Here is a 12,479-nt window from a genome sequence, read left to right as displayed (position 1 = left end):
AATCAAGATTGCCAGGAGAAATATCAATAACTTCAGATATGCAGATGACACCCCCCTTATGGCAGAAAGTGAAGAGGAACTAAAAAGCCTCTTGATAAAAGTAAAAGAGAAGAGTGAAAAAGTTGGCTTAAAGCTCAACATTCAGAAAACGAAGATCATGGCATCCGGTCCCATCACTTCATGGGAAATAGATGGAGAGACAGTGGAAACAGTGTCAGACTTTATTTTTCTGGGCTCCAAAATCACTGCAGATGGTGACTGCAGCCATGAAATTAAAAGATGCTTACTCTTTGGAAGGAAAGTTATGACCAACCTAGATAGCATATTCAAAAGCAGAGACATTACTTTGCCAACAAAGGTCTGTCTAGTCAAGGCTATGGTTTTTCCTGTGGTCATGTATGGATGTGAGAGTTGGACTGTGAAGAAGGCTGAGCGCCGAAAAACTGATGCTTTTGAACTGTGGTGTTGGAGAAGACTCTTGAGAGTCCCTTGGACTGCAAGGAGATCCAACCAGTCCATTCTGAAGGAGATCAGCCCTGGGATTTCTTTGGAAGGAATGATGATAAAGTTGAAACTCCAGTACTCTGGCCACGTCATGCGAAGAGTTGACTCATTGGAAAAGACTCTGATGCTGGGAGGGATTGGGGGCAGGAGGAGAAGGGGACGACAGAGGATGAGATGGCTGGATGGCATCACTGACTCTATGGATGTGAGTCTCAGTGAACTCCGGGAGTTGGTGATGGACAGGGAGGCCTGGAGTGCTGCAATTCATGGGGTGGCAAAGAGTCGGACACGACTGAGCGACTGAACTTCCCCTCATCTGCATGATGAAGAGCCTGAAATTGTCCTCCTGCCTGCTTTATCTAGTGAGATGAACTGTCCTCTTTCTGAGCTGTTTTTCTTACCTGTCCAGAAAGTTCTCACGACACCTGTCCTCTTCACCTCGCATGGCTTTTTATCATGTTGAGCACAAACTTCAACTCAGAGGCTTCTTGATGCCTGAACCCTGTTTCCTGGCATTCAGGGTGCTCAGTGATAGATTTCCAGCATTAGGATGGTTACTGCCTCTGACTGCATCCTGTTCTGTTCCCTTAAGGCCTCCCACCTCACCGCTCTTCTCAGCTGATTCACTCTGCGGTCCAGCTCTAGCGCTGCCTCCGCCACGAAGCCTCCCAGACTACCCCAGCCCTCAGTGCCATCCTTGGACCATCTTGCCATTAAAAAAAAAAAAAAATTATTTATTTGTTTGGCTGCTCCTGATCTTAGTCTCAGTATGTGGGATCTAGTTTCCTGACCAGGGATTGAACCCAGGTTCCCTGCATTAAGCTCAGAGTCTTAGCCACTGGACTACCAGGGACGTCCCCATCTTGCCATTTTTAAGGCTTGACTTTAATTTTTCATTTGTCGACATTGAAGCCTACTGACAGACATAAAGTCTTCGAAGGGAAGGCCTGAGCTCATAGTGATGGACGTTAGGGTCCTGACTCCTAGAACAAGAGGGCCCAGAGAAAGCCGGAAACTTGCCCAGAGTCACACAGCACGTTAGTGGGGGAAAAAAAAGGCCGGAACCCAGTTGTCTTAGGCCCAGGGGGAGACGTTAGGCACGTGGTCAGTGAACTAGAGGCAATGAGGGGCAGAGGCCTCAGAATCAGACTGACCTCTGTTGCAGTACAGCTCTGCGCTCGACAGCTGTGCCACCTGGGACACCTCACCTGCCCTAAGTGACTGTGCGGGGGGTTGAAACGAGGACGTGGTGAGGCCCAGCACACAGTGGGTGAAGGTTGCTGCCAGGTGCTCTCTGTCGCGCACCATGCACTTGTCCATCCCAGCCTGCATTCCGCTCCCCTCCTTCTTTCCCTAAGCACCGAGCACTTGATTCTGTTGGCCTGCCATGAGAAATCCCATGTGTGTGTCAAGTCTGCCTCACCATGTCTCTTGCAGAAGTGAGAGGGAGAAGGGAAGATCCTGGTGGTCTTTTAGTCACTAGTGGCTACAGAGGGGCTGGGGTGGGCGCCCGGGGGCTGAACTCTGTGGTGCCTGTGGTTGGAATTAGGTAGGTGTCACTTTTAGAAAAGTCACACTGCCTATTTTAAGGAAGTGAGGGGGTGTGCCCTGGCCCTGGCCAGCAGCTGCTTGATGCTGGCAGGCCGGAGCGTGAGGCGGCACCCCAAGGGTGAAGAGTCCTAGCAGGTGGCTCTGGTACCTCTCTGGGAGGCTGCTGGCAGCTCCCTGGCTTCCTGCCACCTTCTGGCCTGACCCTTCGTGGATGGATGGAAACCTGGTGCCCGTTCTGTCAGTTTTCCTGGCTGGGACCGGGAGTGATCCCAGAGCAGAGACCCTGTGGGGAGGACGGCAGGGGCTAGCAGTGGGGGTGACCAAGTTTGGCGGTGGCTGGAGGTGTAGTGAGTGTCCGGCTGGCTGCCCAGTGGGCGGGCACAGGGCCCCTGACATGGCTGTGGCCCAGCTGGCAGGCTCTCTCCTTCCTCTGCGCTGAGCGGCGGGCACAGGAGCCTCTGTGCGGGGCCCTAGGGGAGGAGGGCAGTCTGAGAAAGGGCCCAGGCTCGGTGATAAGGGCTGGCTCAGAGGGCTGGAGCCGGGAGGGGGAGGAGGAGTGGGAGGCGAGGCGATCCCTGCATTCGGAGTTGGAGCCAGCTGTCAGAGTCTCTGACCAGTGTCTCTCCGAGGAGGGTGCGACCAGCTAACGGGCCTCCGCAGCAATGATCCAGACTGTTGGAAATCACCTACGAAGGGTATGGAGGGTGGGTGGAGGAGGGAGGTTTGGAGGCAGACGGGAGGGGACTGGAGTCTGGGGATCCCAAAAGAGAACGGAAGTTTCCATTTGAAGTCAGAAGTCCTACATCTTCTCTCTCCCTTTCCACTGGCCATTTTCTAGCTCTCTCTGCAAGGAGAAATTTCAGAACTCCTGGGCTGGTTCATTATAAGCAACAATCACCAAATAAGCCCCAGGGGCCATTAGGCCGACTAGCTGGGTTGTGTAGAATCATCTTCAGCAAGTTCTTTGCATCTGGGATTCTATTCTGGGGGTGCGTGTGTCTCCCCATGGAGTTCCGTGCTTGTTTCTGCCGGATGACTGAGCTCTGTGGTTCTGTGGTGTTTAACTCTCAGGGTTCAGGGCTCGAAGGGCTTGGAGCTGCTAGAAGTTACAGGCTAGGGGTGTGCGTGTGGGTGAGTGAGTATGGCAGACTGAAACCGAAGGGTTCTTGGGGACAGTGACCTCTTTGGGAGAGCATGTGCAGGACCAAGTGAGGGCTGTTGGGAAGGTGTTCTGCAAGGTAACCTTGCAGAGAACGTTTCCCTGAAACCTCTTAACAGGGACTTTAGAGCTGAGATTGGATGCTGAGGCACCAGACAGACCCAAGTGCTCAGTGGTCCCTGGTGGGGGCCTTTGATTTGGTAAATGGAAAAAGGTTCAGGAAAGACTGGCAGACGTGCTATGCTGGATGTAGAGTGAGCGTCCTCTGAAGACATTTTGGGGGAAAGCCTTTAAAAAGGGGTAAATAAAGACATCTCTTCTCCGCTCCCTTCCTCTATCTGCACGACTACCACTCAGCCCAGACCTCACCATCCTCAACTGGCCCAGCACCTTTCCTTCCCTGCTTCCCTGTCACAGGTCCACCCCCTCCTACTCATCCTCCGCTACAGAGATGCTTCTAAAAGGCAAATGTAATTATTCCTCACCTGTTCAGAAGGCTGCCTTGGGTATCATGCTCACATTCCTTACCTTATATAAAGGGATCTTGGTAATCTGCCTCTGCCCCCCTTTCCCTCCTCATTCCCCCTTCCCCATGCCTCTGCGTTTGGTATGGCAGCCATACCGAACAGCTTGCCACTGCCTCAGTGCACCACGCTTGTTCCCTCCTCTGCAAGAGTCTCTCTGCTAAGTGACCCCCACCCCCACCCCACCGCCAGACTCCCCACCAGCTTCCTGCGAACTTGTCTCCATGATAAGTTTCTTCTGAGCCCTCCAATCTGCTCAGATGCTGCCTCCTCTGGAAAGCTTTCCCAGATTTCTCTTGACATGACAAGCCCCTGTGCTAGCTCCTTCCCACCATGGATTGTGTGTGGAATTTGCATGTCCATCTCTCCCATCACCCAAGGCAGCTCTTGGTATTCCCAGCACCAGGTTGGATGTGGCCAGGCCTGGGAATGTTTAATGAACCAGTGGGCACAGGCAGCTTCTCAGTGAGACCAAGGATGGAATCTGAGCATCAGGGCTTCTTGGTCCCATCCCTGAGTGCAGGGCAGACAGCCTCTTCTGGGTGGGTAGGGCTGTCTGTGTCTTCTCTTGACCCCGTTGTCTTTAACCCTTCGTGACTCTTTTCCCATTGATCCTCATCAGTAACTGGGGAGAAGGCAGTGGAGGAGCAACATGTCTTTATCACAGAGATGACAGTAGTAGCAAATCCTTATACAGCTGAGCATGCTAGGTATCATATCAGATGCTTTGTGTTTATAACTTCTCCAGTTCTTTGTGAGGTAGGTGCAGTTATCATCTCCATGTCCTCCATGAGGAAACTGAATCTCCTCATGAGACTCAGAGAGGTTGAAGACTTGCCCAGTATCACACTGGAAGAAAGTGGCAGGGTGGAGATTTGAACTTGGGCAGTCTGGCTCTAGAGTTTGAGCTCTTAGAGAACTTAAGGCTAGGCCCGATGAAAGCTCAGAATGGGATTCCCACCCACGTGTCCCAGCTTGGAGCCCAGCTGGCATTCTGCTTCCCCACATTTGCCCCCGCCCGCACCCTGAGTCTGGGAGTAGAAGTGGGGGTGGGCATGGAAGTTGGGCTCACAGGCTGGCATAGGTGACCGCGTACTGGCTGAGAACACTGTGCCCTTGATCACCACCTTTGGATTGCTGCCTGAATGGCAGCTCTCCTTGCACTCCCCTTGTTTCCTCCTGAGTTCTCCAAGTTCTCCTGGAATACAGGAGGAGACCATTCTCTGAGTTTGTTCAGTTCAGTTCAGTCGCTCAGTCATGTCCGACTCTTTGTGACCCCGAGTTTGTTACCAAAGCGGTTTTCAATAAAAAGCAAGCAAACCAAAAAACTCCACCAAACTCTTCCCTGGGGACAAAGAGAACTGTGTTAAACGCAGTCCTCAGATAACCCACAAGCCCTGCTTCACAGGGTTCCAGGGCCCTTGTCAGGATCACATGGCACTGCAAACAGTGAGCATTTTGGAGTCGGCTCTGGCTCTCACCTGTTCCTGGGTACCCAGTGAGCACTGGCATGTGTGAGTGAGTGAGTGAATGAGGTTGCAAGTCTGATGCCAACCTAGGGGGACGAGGCTGGAGGAGCGCTGATGCCCGTATGGAGGTGCTGAAAGGGTCGTTTTTCCTGTTTCTCTCAGTGGAGACCCTTCTTCCCCATGCAAGCGGTCAGTCTATACTGGGTACTGAGTCCTGTCTTCCTGGGTTGGCAGAGACCTGCAGGCACCTTGTAGGAGGCTGTGAACCTCTATTAAACCTGGGTTCTACTCCTGTTCGGGCAATTCCACAAGGGGCCCAGGACTTCAGTTACCCTGGGAATGAGGATGGGGTTGTTTGTCCCAGTTTTCCCTGGCAAGCCTTACACCCGGTGGTGCTGCTGGCAGGGTGGTAGAAGACCAGATACAGCTGTGGGCATCTGTGCACGTGTTCACGAGCCCACAGACCTGCCTGCTGCTTCTGACCCCCTGTGGTAACCCCCTGCTTCACCTTGAACCTGAGGACAGCTGTTGGAACCGCTCCCCAGCCCCACCCCCAGCCTCAACTGGGGTCTAGTTCAAAGTGTGGGGAGGTTTAGGACACAGTATTTGGCCACCTCTGGATTAATATCTCATCTTCAACCCATTGTTCACGCTTAACCTTAGGCCAGGTGCTCCCCTTTTCTGGTTGTTCTCTGAGGTCTCCATCAGCCTTGACATCCTGGGGGTCTGGATGTTTGCGAAGGGTTTGTGCACCACTTTGAGATTGGTCCTGACAGTGAAAAGCAGGGGCCTGGCTTCCTCAACTACCCCACTGAGTGGTGGGGGAAGAGAAAACCCTAGACATAAGATAATGTGTCTCTCATGTAGCAGGAACACAAAAACTTGTGAACAAATGGGCGGCCATGATGGCTCAGAGGGGGCTGAAGTGTTCCCAGAAGTCTTCCCAGAGGAGAGGAAACTCGGACACTTAACTTCAGCCTATCTGGGAGCCACATCTGAACCCCAGTCTCCGCCATGGGTGGATAGACCTGGTGTTCTTAGTCTGTTTGGAGGATTCATCTCCATCCTTCAAAACCCGGCTCAGCCATCATTCCCCTTCAAACCTCCATCCTTCTGCTCCCAGAGTTAGTGGTGTTTCCTTGGGATGGTGTGTTGGCCTGAGGTGTTTCCTCTACAGTGATTAGCCTGTGTCAGGGCTGAGTATTCTGTGATGAACCCAGGCTGTTGTGAGCTGACAGCTAATGAGGGAGACACAGTGAAAAGGTAGCCAAAGAAATATACAATGGAAATCTGTGATAAGAGCTGTGAACAGTAATAATAAATGTCATAAATGCGAGCTAGGTGACAAGCTTGCATTACCTCGTATATTCCTTATAACAAGTCTGTGGAGTAGATAGTGGTGCTGTGCCCATATTAAAGATGAAACTGAGACAGAGAGGTTAAGTAACTTGCCCAAGGTCACACAGCTAGTAAGTGGCACTGCTGAGATTAAACTCAGGTTGTCTGGGGAACAGAGAACTGTTAGAGAATAATGAGAGAGGTCAGAGAGAGTTCTCTGACCAGGTGACAGCTGAGCAGAGACCCAGCGGCTGAAAAGGAGGCAGCCATGGGGGGAGTTGGGGGGAGAGCATTCCAGGCAGAGGGAATAGCATTCATTTGCAGGCTCCAAGATGGGGGGAGCTTGGCAAGCTGCTAAAGGGAGGCTGGCGTGGCTGGGAGTGAGTGAGGGCAGAGCGGCTGGAAGGGTCTGAGGCAAGACTACGATGAGCTGCAGGCTGGGGGCCTGGGCCCCGTGAGCAGGGTTTGGGGTTTAGAGTGCTGTGAGTCCTGTTGCCCTGCCCACCAGGCTGTGCACTCCTTGGGGCTCTCTAGAGCCTTGGTGCCAAGGTGTGTAGTCCCTGCACACTGAGCTCAGCAGCCCAAGGAGACACATCAAAGGAGTTCCTCTCCTCTGAATGGCCTGTGCTATGAAGGTCCCCACTGCTTCCCATCCACCCTGACAGCTCACAATTGGGAGGTGGACTGTGGGATCAGCACCCTGATGCAGGCAAGGCACAGAGAAGTAAGGGGAAGTGCAGGGCTTGTATTGCTGGCAAGAGACTCAGAACCCCTACCTGCTAAGTGGGACCCCTTTCCCAGCCTTTGTCTTGGCCACTCAGTAAGTAGCCTCACTCTCCCACCCAGACTCACCCATGCCAACCTCCTCTGCCTACCTTCACACACTGACAATGCAGATTCAGAGCTGACCTCCTGCTTCAACCTCATACACACTATGGCCTGGAGAGGCTGCACCTCTGCCCTTCACCTGTGCCTGGTCCAGGAGCCTGGGGCCAAGCTGGACAGTGCAAAGTGTTAACTGCCTTTGCGATGCTCACTCACTTCATCTTTGGAGGCCTTTTCCTGTGAAGCAGGTCTGTTCCTGCAGATCTTGTTAGATTGCTGGCAAGATTAAAGGCATTGGAGGAGTGTAGAACTTGACACATAATTGACTATAGTAAATATTGGTTCTTTTCTTTCTGTCTCCTCTGGACTTCAGTTTCCTTAGTGGGTCAATGACAGGGTCAGTGGGTTGGGTGATATGGTAAATGCTACCTTTTGTTGAACACCTACTGAGTGTCAGGCTTAGTTAAACTTCCCAATAGCTCTGCAAGGCTGCTGGTTTTCATCTAGCTCTACAGCTGAGAAAACCAAAGCTCTGGCCCCGAGTCACTTTGAGTGAGTTAGAGAATTCGAAGTCTTGTCTGATGCTAAGCTGCAGCTGGGCAGGGGCCCCGGTGCTGTGGCTCTTCTCCTTGTCCTGGGCTGACCTGGCTGAGCCGAGGGACTGACACCTCTGTCTGGTGCCTCTTGTGTCCTGTGGCTCCAGGGACAGATGGTGCTGCTGGCTGGGTCCTCTGCCAGCTCCCTGGCTGTGGGCCTGCATGTTCCTGCTGTTCCCAGAAGCAGCCTCCTTGTGGGTAGGAGGTGGCATCGAGCAGTGATGGAAAGGACCAGAGTCCAGCATTTGGGGGACACAGGGATGAGTCAGACTGGACCTGTCCTCAGGTGCCCCCTAACTGATAGACTGAGGTTCAAACCTATGATGACAGCACGGTGTGGCTGGGCTGTGACAGAGGGAAGTGCAGAGGTGGCCACTCACAGCCTATAGGACAGGGTGGTCTCCCTGGAGAGGATGATGGGGTAGCTCAGCTTTGAAAACTTTTCCAGGTTAGAAAGCACGGTCTAGGCGGAGGTTTATAAAATGTGGGAAAAAGTCTTTCCAAAGGAATAGGGAGAGCATTTGGCACTGACCCCTTGAGGAGTCCCTCCCTCCCTGGCCCCCTTGCTTATATAATATGTATCGTGCCTGGGCCTTCTTTGGTAGTAATAATCTGCTCTCAGCAAATCAGACTAATTAATAGTAATTAATGTGAGTAGACATTAAGTGTTAAGCCTCTCTTTTGGAGAGGAAGCCTAGTGAATGAGTAGAAAGAGCTCTGTTAGTGAGAAAAGCAAAGTCCCATCTCCACCACCCAGAGCTGAGTGGCCTCAGGTGGCCTGGCTTCAGTCCCCTCGTCTGTGCAAGAGGGAGTGTCGTCCCTCTCAGGGTCCAGTTGTTGTTCCGCCACTCAGTCTTGTCCAGCTGTTTGCGACCCCATGGACTACAGCACTCCAGGCCTCCTCATCCTTCACCATCTCCGGCATTAAATGGCTTGTGGATACAAAGCCATCATATAATGTATATAAGTGCCTGGAACATAGTAGGTGCTCAAAAAAGTATAGTAGATGACTTCCTTGGTGGTCCAGTGGTTAAGACTCTGAGCTTCCACTGCAGGGGCTGTGGGTTTGGTCCCTGGTCAGGGAACTAAGATCCTGTATGCTTCACCATGCAGCCAAACGAAAAAAAAAAAAAAGTATGGTAGACTGGTGGTGGGGGGGGAAGGGAAAACGTTGGTCAGAGGGTACAGACTTTCAGTTGTAAGATGAATAAGTTCTGGAGACCTGAAGTACAGCATGGTGACTGTAGTTAATAATAATAATGTCTTATGTACTGGAAATTTGCTAAGAATGTGGAGCATAAATGTCCTCCCTCCTCACCCCAGAAAGGGTAACTGATGTGATGGATGTCTTGATTTGCTTGATTGTGGTGGTCATTCCACAATAGTGATATAGTGAAGTCGCTCAGTCGTGTCCAACTCCTTGGGACCCCATGGACTGTAGCCTACCGGGCTCCTCTGTCCATGGGATTTTCCAGGCAATAGTCCTGGAGTGGATTGCCATTTCCTTCTCCAGGGGATCTTCCCAACCCAGGGATCGAACCCGGGTCTCCCGTATTGTAGACAGATGCTTTATATACATATATCCAAACACCGCGTTTTGCAACCTGAATGTGTACAACTTTTATTTGTCAACCGTGTCTTAATAGAATTGGGGGAAAAAAAATTATGGGGAGGCCCTAGTTCTCTACAGAGACATGGGACCTGGTTCCTGTTCTCAAGGAGTTTTTTTCCTCATATGTGCGCCCACTTTACAGTTTAAAAGGGACTGTGTTTTACCTGGTCCGGTTGTTCAAAAGTGCAGAGAGTCAGCAGACTGGTGGTGGGGGGAAAAGGGAAAATGTTGGTCAGAGGGTACAAACTTTCAGTTGTAAGATGAATAGGTTCTGGAAACCTGAAGTACAGCATGGTGACTGTGGTTAATAATAATAATGTCTTATGGCAGCACCCTTGAGGTGGCCCCTGGAGGCCCATCCTTCAGGATGTGAACCCTGGCCTCTCCATCTCTAAAACCGGCTCTGATCCGCCCTGGGGTGTGGCCCTGCTCCCAGGCCCGGAATCCAGGTCAGAGGTCAGGAAGGGAGTGGCTTTCAAGTCTTCCTCAAGCAGCCTCAGATTTACAGCATACTTCAGGGCTGAGCCAAACCAGGTGGGTCTCAATTTCCATTTGATCCCTTGGAGGGGCTGTGGAGAGACCCAGCTCCTCTCCTTCTCTGGTGATACTGCCCCTCAGAGCTGTGGGGGGGATGGTGGTCTGGAGTCGGAAGGCTCTGGCTGGTTCAAGCGGCTACTGGCTACCTTTTCCCAGCCTTAGTTTTCTCATCGGTAACACATGGACTTGGAGATAATAATGGTCCCTGTCATTTGAGCCTGCTTTGTGTCAAGGAGGGTAGCTCCATGATGCATAGAGACTGGATGGCCTGCCTACAGGCTTTGAGAGTGGTGGAGTGTGTGGGACATATGGGCCTGGGGAGAGGAAGGGACCCAAAGACTGAACAACTTTGGGTCGAGGGAAAGGGCAAACGCTTCCTCCACCCCCACCCTGAAGCTAAGAGTAACTGGTCCCCACCCACCTGCCCTTGCTTTGGAAGATAAAAGTGGAGCTTCCAGGCTGACAGACTAAGAGGAGGTATATCTCACTCCTGCTTAGACTGGTTCTCAGCAAGACTGGGAGGGACTTCTGAGCCCGGTAGGCCCTCTGAAGAGGCCATGGTGGGGGAAATGGTGATTCCCACAGCCCAGGGGGGATGGACTGGCCAGGGACCACTCCCTTTCCAGCTTTCTCCATATCACCTGGAAGGCAGGAGAGCCAGGAGGCAACCTATGGAGGGTCTCCCAAGTGCCAGGCTTTGTCTGAAAAGTCGTGTGGGCTGAGTGATCTGATCCCCCTCCAGGGCTGGCATCCCCTGGGGCAGCACCCCTGCCAGGCTCTGGAGTCAGAAGAACCCACGTCCAGTCTCTGCTATGCCTTTTACTGGTCATGTGTCCTTGTGTGGATCTTTCCATGTTCCCTGAGTTTCCTTTTTCGGTGAAAGGAGGACTCCTGATTCAGGGTGCACTGGAGAATTAAAGACCCCCAAGGACTAGGCCTGGCACGCAGAAGGTACACAGTAAGTATCAGCCATAGATTCTGAACAGTGGTCTTTGAGCTTCTGGGAGAGCAATTTGGGGACAGCCCCTGGGCCATACACAGGTGGCTCTCTGCACATGGAGACCTGTCTCTTACTAGCTTTGTCCTTGTTGTTGTTCAGCCACTCAGTTGTGTCCTCCCTGCATCCTCCTGTTCTGTCCTTCTCACACATGGATGCTATCAGCAAGTCATGATGATTCCACCTCCCAAATACACCTGGGTCCATCATCTCTCTTTGGACTGCAGTTGCCCACAGAGGAGTCTCCCTGCTTCTTCTCTCACCCTGCAATCTGCCCCCACACAACAGCATGCGTGGGTGCTCAGCCATGTCCAACTCTTTGACCCCATGGACTGTAGCCTGCCAAGCCCTTCTGTCCATGGGATTTGTTCTAGGCAAGAATACTGGAGCGGGTTGCCGTTTCCTCCTCCAGGAGATTTTCCTAACCCAGGGATCGAACCAGTGTCTCCCGCATTGGCAGGTGGGTTTTTTACCACTGAGCCACGTGGGAAGCCCCATACGACAGCAAAGTGATATTAAAATGCAGGTCAGATCAACTGTCTCCCCATTCACAGCCTCCAGTTCTTCCCATCCCACGTGGAGTAGAATCCAAATTCCACAGGAACTTTAGGCTTTGGGCAGTGTGGGACTAGTTTGTTCCCTTCTCCCTGACACTGCTCCAGCCTCACTGCCCACCATACTGCTCCTCTGGCAGCCAAGCTTGTCACTGTTCCTCTTTGGGCTCTTTACACACTCTGCTCCCCTGCCTGGGACCCTGTGCCCCCAGGGCCTTGCTCAGTCACTCTTGCTGGTCTCATTCAGATCTTGGCCATGACCCTCCTTGATCACCCAATCTAAATTAGCCCCTTCCGGTCCACCACCTTGTCTCTCTTTCACATCTGCTGTTTTTCTTCTTTTTATTTGTTTATTTGGCTTTGCTGGGTCTTCCTTGCTTTGCGTGGGCTTTCTCTGGTTGCAGTGAGCAGGGGCTACTCTTCCTTGCAGTGTATGGGCTTTTCACTGTAGCAGCTTCTCTTGTTGCAGAGCATGGGATCTAGGCACGTGGGCTCGGCAGTTGTAGCTTGCGGGTTCTAGAGTGAGGACTCAGCAGCTGTGGAGTGCGGGCTTAGTTGCTCTGCATGCGGCGTGTGGAATCCCCCCGGACTAGGGATCAAACCCATGTCCCTTGGCAGGGAAGCCCTCTTCTTCGTTTTAAAAATTGAAATATTTAAAAAACAAAAAGAATTGAAATATAGTTTATATATAATGTTGTGTTAGTTTCATGTGTATAGCAAAGTGATTCAGTTATACATATATATTCTTTTTCAAATTCTTTTCTAATTATAAGTTATTGCAAGACATGGAGTATAGTTCTCTGTGCTATACAG

At 51.9% G+C, this 12,479-nt stretch overlaps 1 protein-coding gene across 3 annotated transcripts in view; it reads left to right on the top strand.

The window, feature by feature from the left end:
- The first annotated feature begins 2,166 nt into the window (after nt 1-2,166).
- The window catches only part of ACOT11 (acyl-CoA thioesterase 11), a 48,227-nt gene continuing 37,914 nt past the window's right edge, over nt 2,167-12,479 (top strand). For all 3 annotated transcript variants that reach the window (XM_010847125.1, XM_010847126.1, XM_010847124.1), the window contains exon 1: nt 2,167-2,750. In XM_010847125.1, coding sequence (XP_010845427.1) covers nt 2,718-2,750 — 33 coding nt within the window. In that variant the 5' untranslated portion in view covers nt 2,167-2,717. The remainder of the gene's footprint in view (nt 2,751-12,479) is intronic.

The sequence above is a fragment of the Bison bison genome, unplaced genomic scaffold (genome assembly GCF_000754665.1).
Source record: "Bison bison bison isolate TAMUID 2011002044 unplaced genomic scaffold, Bison_UMD1.0 scf7180017864244, whole genome shotgun sequence".
Lineage (NCBI taxonomy): Eukaryota > Metazoa > Chordata > Mammalia > Artiodactyla > Bovidae > Bison > Bison bison.
The sequence above is the reverse complement of the archived record's forward strand: the minus strand, read 5'-3'. Positions and strand labels throughout refer to the sequence as shown.